The 14,568-nt window shown below is 35.6% G+C and overlaps 1 protein-coding gene and 1 pseudogene across 5 annotated transcripts; both read right to left on the reverse strand.

Moving 5' to 3' along the window:
- Positions 1-108: 108 nt before the first annotated feature.
- On the reverse strand, positions 109-1,489 carry LOC149736962 (ADP/ATP translocase 3 pseudogene; annotated as a pseudogene). The gene has a single exon (XR_016384957.1). The product of XR_016384957.1 is annotated as an ADP/ATP translocase 3 pseudogene (transcript).
- On the reverse strand, positions 1,463-14,550 carry LOC149736963 (liprin-beta-2-like). Of its 4 annotated transcripts, none has more exons than XM_089877160.1 (23): positions 14,340-14,550; positions 13,913-14,154; positions 13,715-13,786; positions 13,327-13,440; positions 12,971-13,081; positions 12,840-12,890; positions 11,771-11,863; positions 10,895-10,988; positions 10,538-10,590; positions 9,961-10,052; positions 9,644-9,707; positions 9,341-9,389; positions 8,820-8,936; positions 8,037-8,175; positions 7,571-7,720; positions 7,051-7,210; positions 6,351-6,513; positions 5,676-5,854; positions 4,610-4,726; positions 3,369-3,557; positions 2,858-3,103; positions 2,450-2,509; positions 1,463-2,315 (listed from the first exon to the last, which is right to left on the reverse strand). In XM_089877160.1, the coding sequence occupies exons 1-23, from the start codon at positions 14,431-14,433 to the stop codon at positions 2,295-2,297; spliced, it is 2,670 nt and encodes an 889-aa protein (XP_089733286.1). In that variant the 5' UTR covers positions 14,434-14,550; the 3' UTR covers positions 1,463-2,294. The 4 variants fall into 4 exon arrangements, with proteins under 4 accessions (XP_089733286.1, XP_089733285.1, XP_089733289.1 ...); XM_089877159.1 differs by having other exon boundaries at positions 12,840-12,902; XM_089877163.1 differs by lacking the exon at positions 11,771-11,863.
- Between the last annotated feature and the right edge of the window lie 18 nt (positions 14,551-14,568).

A 14,568-nucleotide genomic window follows, 5' to 3' on the forward strand; every position in this document is an offset into this window, starting at 1 on the left:
TTGTGTGGCGTAGTCATTTACCAACACAACAGCGAAGAAAAGAAAACGAGACAAACTATATGCCCTTATGTAGCCTGCCTAATCTAGAATAACACAAAATGACAATAGTTATAAATTATGATTTGTACTTACACAACACCACAAGCTAGCTCGTCCAACCAGAACAGGAACGATAGCATGTTGCGACTTCAGCATTCGTTCTGAGGACAAATGACAGGCGAAAGTCTTAAGGATTGGTACGAAATTTCATGGGGTAATTGGTTATAATAATACACAAGGACACAGTGCCTGTTGGGGTTGGCTTAAAAGCAAGGAGAATTAAAAATTAAAATGCGAGTTATAGGAATAGGTGATAAAATTACAAGCTCGTCAACACAGGTTCGTGAAGCGACACTAAAGTTCTAACTCTGGCTTTAATATCGTTGTAGTTCGCCATGGCTTGCGACGATTGTAGTTCATGTGATCTGCTTTAACTCGTCGTATAGAACAAGTACAAGGGCGCTTCCCATACCCCGAATTACATTGGAGAGAGCGCCCTTGTAGAACGATCTCATTCCCCCTTCCTGCTGGTACATCTTTACGCAGCAATCGGCAGCGTTTTTATAATGACGATTCTCGACTGAGCGACCAGACTGCATCACCATTCGGCGTCTGATAGTGTCCAGGGGGTAACATATAAGGCCGGCTAATGTTGTGCTAGTTTGAGCGATGATCCATGTCAATACGATTGGTGATTGGTTTGGTTCAGTCAGCATGCTTTTCGCTGTGTCGAAAGCACCAAAGTAAGTTGCTCTGTACACGATTACTGTTGGGATAGAAAGGGAGAGGCCTTTATATAACCCTACGATACCATCTCTCGCTGCCACGCTTTTCATGCAATGAATAAGTCCGTTAAACTGACGGCTCCCACCGGTTCCTACGTCTGCTGATAGCCGTGTACGTGCGAAGTCTAATGGGTAAGTAATGCACATGCTACTGACCCCTGCCGCACCTCCACAGAGCATATTGATGCCAAATACTTGCCAGAAATTGTTTCCGTTTTTAGCAGGCGGGGTCATGTAGCTTTTATAAAGGTCACGGAATGCAAAGTTAAGAGCTTGAGTGAAAAAGTAGCGGTATACGTTGGTTAGGTTGCCCCTCCAGTAAGAACGAATGCCTTGTTCTTTTGGGAGTCGGATGAGACAATCCATGATTCCTTTGTATTGGTTCGAGGCGGATATTTGGGTCGAGGTGGCTTGTAGTTGCAGAAGTAGTTTTACTCTCTCTATAGGAGCGATGGTTGTCTTGGCAACCGCTGCAGCACTTCCTCCAACCGCCATGTCTCTTAGAAAGTTGGGAAACATTTTCAACTTTTCCTTCTCGGTGGAGATTTCTGGCATTAAGGGTGAATGTCACACCAACAGTACAGGTACACACACAGGGTCCCTATTTACACTACTTGAGTTACCTAACTGGACCAGCATCTGCAACGAAATAAACGCTGGTGAAAAAGGGTAAAAGCATGCGGTTAGCACCAAATGCGAACGGAAAATAGCAAGCACCATAAAGGATGTATTATATCGGCTAAAGTGACGTATGCAAATTGATATTTACAAACATAGGAAGCACATTGGTGGGCAGTTAAAGTAAATATGCTGAAGAGAAAGCAACGAATGATATGTAAAAGCTGGGCACGATGATGGACCGTTTAAAAAAACACTCGTGATTTTTAAAATGAATAAGAAACCGCAATTATTGATGAAAGAATAAAATAAATAAGGCAACCGCAAGCGCGGTCTGTTTAATTCGAGCAAGTCGAGTGCTTTCCGCGTTAAAAGGCCCAGCATTGTGCCGCCAGATCAAAAACAATATTATCAAATAAAACGGTTTATGGCGTCTTTATGCTTTTGAAAATGAACGCAATTAACCGCATTGTGGTTTATTGCAGGATTTTTTTCTGCTTAATCGGTCGTGACCTGTACTGTGAAACGCATATTTTTGTGTAGCACCAAAATACAGGCCGAGGAATACAGTAACCACATGGCTACTAAAGCATTTCGACATACCGTAACCATGTAACAATGTTTGTAGTTGCGAAAATAAAAGCGCCGTCATCAGAGTATGCAAACACTATAAATAACTTCGCATGTGAAATTAAAATCGGATCAAGATCTTATTTATCGACCTTGAAAATTTGCGAAAAACAAAACGCTGTGATAAAAACAGCACATATTCGGTTTTGGCAAAGAGAACTAAATTGCTGGTGGTTTAAAGTTGTAACGTCACTTCAAATACAGCTGTATATGTTCCCACGGTCAGCTCTCACTCCAGTTGTTCTGCGAGCAATATATTTATTATTGATGCAGCCATATATACGGCTGTATAATGGAAAGGTAATGGGCAGAGGAGCGATAAACAATAAACATTATCTAAAAGGAAATTGGCAACAAAATAAATACTGGTCACTTACCGTCAGCGTATTTAGTTGTGCGGAAAAAGCGTTTATCTCCCTTGTTGTGCTTTCGTTCAGCTGCGAGATAATGGAAGTGACATATGGGTGTGAATAATGCATAGGATAAGTATGTACGTGTTGTTTGTGATACTTGTAACAATAGAAAGGAGAAAATTCCGCTCATATGGCGGTTAGAGGGGTAGCGCGAATTACTGGGTTGACATATACTTGGAAATTCCTATTGCTCAAATTACTATGTATAGAACGGTATGCATGACATTCAACAAATCCTAGACCATTGAGGAAAATGGAGATTATTATTTTTTCTGTAATAGACTTATAACATTTACCTATAAAGTCGCTATATCAGAAAATAAAGAAGTCAATGTTGCCCCGCAAAACCTATACCAACTAGCAAAAAAATACCTCCACTACTTCAATGTTTGATCCAGAGTCGGATCTTGTCATTTCATCCTGTTCAATATCCACCTTCTTATCTCGGACCCCTTGTAGTAAAATCTTCTTCTGCAGCATATCTCGGTGTGCGGCCATCGTCTTGGACTTCGAGTTGGAGATTGGGCAAACATACTCACCGCTGCCGAACTCGCGTGCTGTGGCGCCCGCGGACGCACCTCTTAAACGTCCAAGCCCCCCAAACGATCGGCGACCGATCTTCAGAAGAAACAAATAAAATGTTATTCTATTTAAATGAGAGACTGACGACGCCATTTGGGCGAAATATGCATCTGTTTATTATACACTTAGTTTAATAATATTTGTATTTTATCGTAGCACAGCAGTTATATAACCGTAGCACCGCAACTTTAAAGAGCGTTAATTAGTAATTGTTATAACACTTATAAGAAAAGTTGGGTTTCCGTTGCTAAGGATATCCAGTTTACCCAATAGTACTATAAGAGTGTGGACTCCTCATCACCTTGTATTTTATAGCTACGTTAATAGGTGCATAGCCAGGCTCTTGGGATCTTAGTTGCTTTGATTTGACGCTTTCTTCCGGAAGAAGCTCGTCCAACTTCGCCGCTAGGTGGCGTCGCAAAAGGCTTTTACTGTGTGGGATGTGAAGCAACGCGGACAGTGTTTCCGAGGTAAAATTTGGATCAAAAACCTAAAAAATTATTGGTCAACACTAAAATTAGAATCGGCAATAAAATACACCATGTATATTTTCTGCGGTTTGGTTTAATCGACACTGTTGAATGTGAAACAATATTTTGGGCTATCGTTGTACATGGTGTTATTGTATGGAAAGATATAAACAATATTTGGTCCACAACTGACTATATGTAAATAACGTGACGTTATAATATATAGAATACATTTGTCCCTTTGTCAAATATGAATGTAAATAAGCACAATATGTTATAACTATGCATTGTACAGACGTTGCAGACATATTGATTTAGTTAAACATGCTCAACGAATGTGGGTCCAACATTTAATTCATCGATTTTCGTATACAAATCCCCCATTTAAAAGACAAGTTTGATTTCGAAACTTGACAAGATCTTTAAGATGTCATGTGGCTAAATAATCTAAAACTGTCATTTTTTCTCAGTTTTGATCGAGTGGGTCATGTCGCAACCGACAGTCGCAACAACGAGTGTCGTATCAGGCGTGTGTATTGTGTCAGCCGCCGACGTAATCAGTTATAAGCACGTTACTATGAATTATTAATATGCTATGGGAGTTTGGGGTGGTCATGCATATTGCATTAGAGCCGCATAGCCGGCTACGTAGACGACCAGCTTAGTAATTTCAGTGCACGGAATGGTAAAATGCGTTGGTGGTGCGGAAATATAAACAACCAGCATACGCAAGCGCAGTTTAACCTAAGAATAGACCTCAACCTATACATCATAACTTTATATATTTATCTTATAAAGGTAGCGGTCACACATTTTATCGAATCGATTTTGCACTTTTGTTTTATCCCATAGCGTGTTATAAGGACTGTAGGTTTACCGTTACTTTCAGTCTTTTCAAATTTTGGATTTTTTGTTTGGTAATAAGTTTGGTACTTTTGTTTTATCCGAAGCGTGTTATAACGAATGCCGTTTTACCGTTCATCCCCATATTTTCGCTTTTGTTAACTTTTCCGATCTGTTAGCGTGACCGAACATACAAAAATTTAATCATTTATTTATTGGAATTTCTTACCATAACTGCACCATGCACTCCGCTGCCTCGTAAGTTCGGTGCATATTCAGCTAAGTCAACACAACGCAGCCATTCCATTACACGATGGTTCGTCCACAGGGAAATGTCTTCAGTATCCTATGTATAAACAACAGGGAAGTTTACATTGACTGCTTTACTGGGAACCTGCTGAATCCGGAATAAACTGGATATTTAGGTCAACTATAATATATATGGCTGAAGTTCTATACAGCCGATTATAAAGAACTAGGAGAGTTTATATTCTGAACGAATAATATATTCTATGTAGATGAGGTCCTACAGCAGGGCATGCCATGGGATTTAGGATTTAAGTCAGAATTGGCCTATTCCTATAAAACTAAACGTTACACGTATATAGTATAGTTATGTTTTTAAATCTAGAAATAAGTAATTTAGCATGCAGTTTTTAGAAATAATTAATTTAACTGTGGAGATCATTAAATTGTAAGTTCTCGTCTATATACGTGGCGAACATTATCATGAGAAAATCACCTACCAACAATTCCTTTGTTTAACTTGGAAGTTCCCTTAATCGTATGCAAACAATAAATTAAGATAATAGATGTTTAACGAGGTTACTCATGTAATTTAAATGACAAAGCAAGCGTTGTTATAATCAACCAACGACGCGTCTATTACCTTAATTCCATGCGCACTTTAGGAACAACATTAGTCGTTCATTAGACTTAATTACCAGTCGTAAATAAACGTAAACAGAGCCCAATAATGACCCATAAGGTTAATTAAGTTTAACTATAGTTCGCAAAGCGCGCCTGCTTTTAACCTACAGGTTATGGGTTCAAGGCTCGTCGCGACCACCATTGTAAACGTGTGTTATTGAGCAAGATATTTAACGGAAATTACTGCAATCCAGAACGTTTATATTGTAACAACCATCGTTGCTCCGTTAGGCGAAAGAAAATAAGTTATGTAGTAGGGTGGGAGAAGATGGGACATTTTTTCATTCTATTTCTCGCCCAGTTTATAGTAATTAAAAAAACAAGGTGTTCTGTCTTTTCCTACTCTACTATATACAAAACCTTACCCCTTCTTCTACGGGCCGTCGTTTTAACATCGTGGGATCAAATTGACAAATACGGAGGATCTCTACCGCCCTCCTAAGGCTGCATAGATGGAAGAGATTTGTGACGCGAAGTTTTTGCGCGTCGCCAACCGTTAGGTGGTGCAAAGTGCGACCGTCGATACATGCCTCGTGGAACGAATCTGTGTCAAGATATATTTTTTCTTAAGCGGTACGGTTATAAAATAAGGACGAAAATGGGTATACATCATTTCTTATCAAATTTACAAAGTGATAAGTTTACAAGAGCAGTTTTATCAAGGGGTATGTCAAAAGTTAAACAAAGAAAAAACGTATTTTCGTGTGAAGGCTTTTTAGTGTAGCTTTACCATATACCTCAAAAAAGAAATCGCAATACATTTCAAACGTATTTTTTTGCCACAAGACTGAAATGTTTTTATTATTTAAATACTAGGGCCATGGTTTAAATCCGAGACCAAGCCCTCTGAATTATCTCGCCATACGAACCTCACTCAAATAAATCGAAATTCTTCATGTTGTGACATAACCACAATAATAACGGGTGGCAAATATCTCTTGGTTAACAATACACGATTAACTCATTTAAACTGAATACAGTAGCCTGAAGCAACCTTAACACTTGTAGTTAGTTGTATACCATTATCAATTAATTGTTACCTTTATATTGTGGTAGTCCAATGTCATCCAACCACCTTGCCACCCACACAGCGTTCATCTGCGCCGCTCCTCTTTCCTCCTCCTCACTTTCTCCCACTCCTCCTAATGCTTGGAGATGGAGCATAAGCTTCTTCTTATGAAGTGGGTGCCGTATACCAAGTTCCTGCAATGTAGGGTGGGGGGTAATATGAAGCTTGGAATATTAAAACAAATTGTTCGAACTAAAAGTTTATCAAGTAAAATATATATTTTTGTCGATTCAAGCATAAACAAGAGGTTTTAGTTTGAAGTGAAACCCCTACAGATCGGATGTAATGGAAATGGCAGTCGTTAAAACGCACTATGGATAGAAATATTTAATTTAAAATAGGGTCGCTACGTAGTATGTACACCTTATATTTACTGGGTTGTAAAAATCGATTTAAAATAAAACACTTACAGACTGGATATAACGAAAATGACAGTCGTTAAAACGAACAAGAGGGAAACAAATATTGTGATTAAAATAGGAGTCGCTATGTAGTATTTACCTCACATTTAATGGGTTGTAAAAATTGATTTATATGTAAAATATTTGTCCACGTTATATGCAAAGCAGTTCAAGAAGAAACGAAAAACAAAATGAAAGCAAAAAAATAAAAAGATTTCTAGTTCCCCACGTGTGGAATGAATTCCGAATGTACTTTATTAGTTTACATACCTTTTCTAGCTCGTGGTTGGTCGCACGAAGCAACCCGTCACCGTTCTTCACCCATTTCTTGCATGCATCCACGTAACCATGCATACCGATGTCTATCATCCATTGACACACACGCTCAGTATCCCAACGTGCAAAAGGAAGGTTGTCGTTACGTGCCGACCTGTTAGTTAAAAGAATATCACGTGTTGGCTGTTCGCATGTGCACTGAATGAAACGTGAATGGATTTTTATGGCGTTTACGGTATGTCTATTCCATGTCACTTGTACAGATTGAGAGTCTATACATATTTCAAATGGTCAAACTAATAATTATTTACAACGGATTATATATATCGCATTGGTTAGGGCTTACAGGCTATTTTTCTGCGACTCGACTGGTATAATGCCTTGACATGCGTCTAAAAATACGTTGTCACCGAAGCGTTGGTTAAAATTGGATGGGGCTGCGTACCAGTTTAAACACGCCCACCGACACAGAAACTAAACAGCGTCATGAGTCAAACACTTGGTATTCACTTACGATGATGACAACTGTGCGTCACGTGGGTTCCACGCTAGTCTCGGACCAGCCGTAGATCGTAGTCCACCCCGTTGAAAATTTTCCACTGTATCGTTTTGCTGGGTATCGTGTTGTTCTAACGACGATGATCGGCTTCGTCGAAGTCGGAAGCTGAATACAATGAATTTCGATCTTAGATCGGTGTATCGTGTATGTATATGTTGCTGTCGACATGTGTATGCATAAGTGTGAAAGATATCTTGTGGCGTTTTTTTGTGATCTTAAAAGAAAGGCAAACCCTGATGAAGTCTGGCCGGCAACACTTTTACGTCATTTTGCAATGTTTTTAACGCATGTTAACCGTAGTGTGTGACATATCATATACGACTGGTTCTTTATTAGTGCTAAATAAACATAATTGCTTGTTTTTCTCTACGTTTTGTTTTCAATAACAACGTATAGGTAGATTTTTAATGACGTCACAAACCTGCTGAAAAACTTTCGGAACCCGTGTTGTTTTCGACGCTGATGGAACGGAGACTGTGATTGGGCGGTTGGGGCGTTGGAGGTGGGCGTGTCACCGGTAGGTTGGGGGCGTGGCAAGGGTTGTATAACTTCTGTCATTGCTGGTAGAAATTGTTTGTTTAGTGGGAATTATATAGGTTAAGCCAGATTAGCATGTAGTTTTGCAGGCTGGTAGTTACAATGGTATAACAGGGTGTGCACAAATAAATTTTTAGAGTAACATTAAATACATTTTAATTAACTGTTCAAATACAATAGTGAAGATTAATTAAACTAAAACAACAAGGAGAATTAGCAGAAAAACGATTGTTGTTGGTATTGTGTATGTTTAACTGGTTCATTGAATATAAACAATATATGAACGACGTCATTTGACGCATTAACTCGTGTCACTTCGTCACAAAAGACATTAAACAAACGAAGGTTGTGTGACGTGACTGACGTCACAGAAACGTTGTCTAACCAAACCACCTTCTTTTGTTTAAATTTGAAAAATGAAAACAAATTCACATTTTAAAAGTAAAATTAGAATAGTTTTTGAAATTCACTATTATTACTGTATGGAACTGTTGACTAACTATAAATGTTTGCTAAAATACAAAAATAAAAAATGTAAATATTTGAATATCATATTTAAAAATAACTAATATACGACATACCAAGTTCACATATTTTAATTTTTATTATCCAATTAAAAAATAATTATATATTTGAATATTATTTCTTTATATTTTACAACGCATACCTAGATTAGGAGTGCTGCTAGATTTATTCTTGGGTGACTTGGTTGATTTAGTTGGTGATGTGAATGAATCAGATAAAATATCGCTGCTACCACTCATGTTTGATGCGCTCAGGTTTGCTGGGTAGTGGATTGAATAAATGTAAATCCGAATGGGAATAAAATTAAATAAAAAATTAAATTAAACAATAATTAATTGATGGGGATTAGATTGAGATAAATGATAATATTTTCTGTAAAGTTTAAAAAAAGATAAATTTTATATTTATTTAAAGTTCAAATTGTGCTCCAGTTAGGGATTATGCATATATTGTTGTTGCTGGACACTGTTCGTGTTGTAGCTTGACACATTCAACAGTAAACATGCACTGTGTCTGTGTAGTTACGCAGTATAAGTAAATGACCTATATTGATTTAATTTAACCACATTACATAATTAATTAGTGCAGAACAAGCAAATTGTCACTGAAACAGAAATTCTCCTTTCAAAAAAAAACAGTATCATTTTTTACACTTAACTTTACCTGGACTGGGAGTTGTACTTTCGGATGGACTGTGCAAATTTCCTGGGTGCTAAAAACAAAAATGACCAGTAAATACACCACCATTGAACAGTCTTTGGCCATTTTTTATTGTATCTACATTGTGGGTGTATTATAATGTAAAAGAAATATTATTGCCTAATCTTTTTTACCGTTGGATAAGATAATTAACGCCAATCCCTAATGATGTCTCGCCATTTTGCAAAGTAATCCTTTAAGACCCATAAAAGAAAACAACACAAAACAGATCAATTTTACAAATAATTTTAAATTTTTATCATTTACCTGCACTTGTAGCCCAGTGGGTGTGCTAGGTGTTGGATCTTTATCCACATTATCAGCTACCTCTCTAAAATAAAATAAAAACCTAAATCAATAAATTGTGAAAAATGGCACCTAGTGTGCACAGATTGGCAATAAATCATTCTATAGTAACACAACGTTAGCACATAATATCCAAATATCCTGATCGTGTTTTAAATAATTAAGAACAGTCTATGGGAGTCGTGAAGATACGGTTATATAATTCTTTGATTGTTCCTTATTTACTCTCATCCTCCCCCACCCTACTATATGTTATGAAACATGACATATTGACATACCCTCGTGGCTTCAACTCATTTTCCTTATCAGTTGATATTGGGGTAGAGGTGGCGAATGGGACGGGCATTCGCAGCTGAAGCAGCTTCTGGTTCTGTAAAACATGGTATGTGTGACTGTGTTGTAGTGGGCTGGTATGTTATGCAGAAAATCAGATCAGCGACAAGATGGTTCTTATTGAAAATAAATCTTTTTTTAAGGAGTGATATATATACTATAAAAAGGTAAAATTGGCATATAATGTGTATACAATGGAAAATTGGCATGTAATGTGTATACAATGGAAAATTGGCATGTAATGTGTATACAATGGAAAATTGGCATGTAATGTGCATACAATGAAATAAACTTTTTATATGTACCACAAAAAATATGCACAGAATCATTCATCACTCATTTTAACAACTTAAATTCATTTTAAAAAACTGAGATTATGAACTTTATCCAGAACTACAAAAGTTAAATCCATGTTATTTTATTGTTTCTTTGCTATCAGATCACAGAATGGCTGTATGGAGTAATGACCTTGACCTTGAAATAGTGGCCTTGAGCATGTATATAGTAAGGATAATCACTCACTTTCTCATCATGATCTTGAACTATTCCTTCGTCAGGTGAAAGTATGGTGGGTGCTGTGATAATAAAAACATTATAAAATGAACAATAGAAATATGATAACACAACGGTGTTATATTATAACATACGCTTGAATTGTTATTGATACAGGCCACAGGGTTCAATGCTTTGATACCATTGATGGCGGGTGTGTCATTGGCCATGACTTGTAACAGTAGTATAGGAGGTAGCACCCTGGGTGTCAGGGTTATGACTAACTATGGCCTAAATCTCAAATTCAGGTCCAATGGTGTGCCACCTGAAGGACTCATGTCCTCGCCGACATAAAAAAACAAGTAGACAGCATGATTTTTAACTCACTTTTACTCGATTTTAGTCGCTCCACTTGCATTAATAATTCTTCCACCATCTTATCTTTCTCGGCAACAGTTTTCTCCAAATTTTCAACAAGTTCCTAAAATGTTAAGATGTGTCAGAGTTAAATATTTTTTAATTATTTTCATGTAAATCATTTTGAATTTTAAACAAATCCAAAGTTTTTAAAAAGTAAAGCAAATCAATATTTTTTAAGTGGCATTTACCAATAATATAATGGGTTTATTTTAAGAAATAATTGGACATATACCCAACGCTCAAACAGGTTACAAATTTGGTTTAATATTAATCTCTTTTAGTGTTTTATGTAAGAAGGTTTTTCTACAATGAATGAAAAAAGCCATTAGGAGAGAAATGTTGGTTCACAGATCATTAATGGATTTATTGAGTTTAAACAAACAGTTGTTTCACCAAGGCACATAAAACAGTCAATAAAACCATAAATTAGGCTTCCAATTACAAAGAATATAATTAAAATATATGGGTTGTTTTATTTTAGAAGAAAAATAGGCAAATATTGAATAATTCCAAAACACTTAAAATAAACAAGGCTGTTAAGAATATTAAAGATTAGGTAAAAAGAAATTAAGTTTAAGATTTTACCCAAACACACACACAAGTAAATAAAGAGCCAAAGCAAAGGAACTGAGAACTCAAACAAGACTGTAACAGAAGTTTTAATACAGTAATTTTAATATGTTTTTTTTTTTAAATAGCATACTATAAAAACATGGTCATTTATATAGACCAATATTTAATATAGGTGTATTGGGATAATGGGCCAAATCTGGTCTAAAACCTACGTCTCCATCAAGGACCTTACCCACATAGAATAGAAATTATGTTAAAGTAAAGCAAGACCTGAAAAAGAATTAATTTGTTTGAATCGTGAAGCTTCTCCTGATGTACATGGATCACTTTTCCCTTCATCTCACTTAACTTTTTCATCAAAATCTTGAAGGAAAATGAGAAACAAAATTGCGCAGGTGTGTTGGGAGGGGAGAAGAAATAAGAGAAAGAGAATTAATATTACTCCATAGAAACAAATAGAGAAGGGTAAAACGGTGGTATATGAGTGACTGTAAGTGTAGTAATGAACCATATCGTAACAACATATAATAAACTTTTTCTAATTTAAAAGGAAGTGTGTACACAAGTGTGTGAAGAAGATAAAAGAAAAAAAATGGTATGAATTTATTGAAACAAATTAATAAAGAGTAAAACAGTTTAGAATGACTGAATAAACCATGTGTAACACATGATAAACTTTTGCGAACTTACAAAAACGTAATTTGAAAACAAGATCAATGGGACAAAACATGATATCTGAGAAATTTCAATAGGATTATGTCTTAAGCTTAGGCACAATGTGTTGATTATGCAACAGGACATAATGAAGATTAAGAATTAGTTGTCTAATCCATACAAATGTAGTAATAAACTAAAATTAAAATAACAAACCTAAATAACTGACAAGTGTTACACAAACAGGATTGGAAAAACAGATATATATCTTGGCATTGTGTCAACACATAGTGTGAACATCACACTTATAGTGTGAATAATAAAAATGAGAATGTCAAACTAACACAATGACAAGATCGTGACAAGCTGTTAACAGCCTTGATTGTTTATTCAGCCTTATTAACAAAGTAACTGTGACTGGTAACACATTATTAATCCATCTTATGCTTGTACACAAATCAATACAAAGCCCCAAGGGTGTCATGTATATAGCGTTATATAAGATGTTGTGTACAAAGCATACCTTGATAGTAATGTGCTATACAGCCTAACTCATACAATTTCATAAGTTTGCTAAATACTTTCCAACTAAAAAAAAATCCAATTTGTACATAAAATACAAAATAACTAAATGCTAAACTTTTTTATAAAGTATAAAACTTTTTAAATTTAAACAAATACACACCTTGTACTGGTCATTTCTTGCTTCGGTATCAAGTCTCTTTCTTTCCATTTCCTGTACAGCAGCCTAGTTCATAAAGTAGTTCATTAAGTACAGGATATACACTGTATGCATTATTAAATAAGTTTACAAACCTCATCTTGCTTTCTTTGTAGTTCATGTTGGGCAACAGCAAGTTTAAGTTTCGACACATCATCTAAAAGTTGTAACTTTTCTGTTTCAAGATCTGTTTTTGCAGCCAATTCCTAAAAATATTAAAAAGTTTTACAAAATAATTAGATAAATAAGTTATACATAGTTAAGCTTAGGTTTATTCATCTTGCTGGTGCTATATATCTATGTACAAGTATAGAATTATTGGCCATTTTACTCTAATTAGTACAAACACCAAAAATATTACATATATATATATATATATATATATATATATATTATATATATTATAAATTTTGTCATATTAATAACTAATTATATAGTTTATAAAAATAACCTCTTGAAGCCTGTTATCTGCACCAGAAAGTCTGTGTTTAATTTCATTACATTGAGAATTAAGTTCATCCAATTTTTCAGTTTGGACTTCTATCTGATCTGTAAGCACACTCACCTATAACAAGTAAAAAATTATTTTTTTAGGCCTAAATAAAAGAAGTTTTATTGTAAATAAAAAAGTCTACCAATATTTCCAGTAGGTAAATCGATTTAAAAAAGAATAATAAAAATTGTAAAATTATTATTGCATGGTCTTTTTACATATATTACACAATATAATACATGACTTAACAGGATAACAGAATCCACACCCAAATGTATAAAAACCTTGTAAGCAGAGTAAGAACCGTGTAAGCTCAGTTTTCCAAACTACTAAAGATTCAACTTACATGAAGAGACAAACTTTCATTTTCGCTTATAAGACGTGAAACTTTCTCAGATTCTGTTTCATTGGACTGATTCTGTAGATAGTAAAAATAAATATTGTCAAAAGAATTTGTCTCATAATTTGAAAAAAAACTGTAAAATTAAAGTTTTGTAATAAATAGGCAGATTCCAGCCAAAAAGTGCTCCCATAATTTTCGCACCTGAATTCTCAATAATTTCCGATAAAACTTTAAAGTATCCAATGAAATAAACTTTAGCAAAGAGTCGCCAAAACCAGTTTTATCGACATCAGACTCGATTGCTTCAACATCCAATGTTGCTTCCACTGCATTACGAAGATCCTCCATCAGCATGGCTACTCCTTCAACTCCATTATCAAAGACAGTATTGTCATCATCAAAATCTCCATCACTGTAGGGATCATCTGCTCCATTTGTGTTAACTAAAATGAAGTAAAAGTTGAAATAGGAATAAAAACATCCTTGCATATATTTTAGTGTCATGCATTATAGTAGGGATTAATAAAAATATTAAATCCATAAGAGTACAGCAGTGTTGACACTTAAATTATTTGCGAATTTTAAATGTAACGTTATGTGTTGCTTATGCTTCTGGAAAAATGGTCACCTGAGTTAGTACGATCAATTATCGTATCAAAATGTTGAAGAGCATCCTCCAGCATGTCGCTTGCTTCTCTATGCGGGGGATTCATGCTACTCATAATGCAGAAAGACTGACAAATAAGTTAAAAATAGTCTCCCTAACAAAGTTAGTTCTCCGCTGTCCAGCAGCGTGGCAAAAGGCCTGTGAAACGGTTCACTCTGTTAGATTTCCTCCTCATAACTGGATAAAGCTA

Source organism: Ciona robusta, chromosome 4 (genome assembly GCF_009617815.1).
Source record: "Ciona robusta chromosome 4, ASM961781v2".
Lineage (NCBI taxonomy): Eukaryota > Metazoa > Chordata > Ascidiacea > Phlebobranchia > Cionidae > Ciona > Ciona robusta.

Bases quoted from the DNA above. Each gene is read 5' to 3' on its own strand.
- LOC149736963 (XM_089877159.1), bottom strand. From the start codon at position 14,433: ATGAGTAGCATGAATCCCCCGCATAGAGAAGCAAGCGACATGCTGGAG. The intron at 13,787-13,912 runs GTGCGAAAATTA...TACTATCTACAG, and splicing joins GGAAATTATTGAGAATTCAG to AATCAGTCCAATGAAACAGA. The intron at 10,989-11,770 runs GTCTTGCTTTAC...TTAACATTTTAG, and splicing joins ACAAATTAATTCTTTTTCAG to GAACTTGTTGAAAATTTGGA.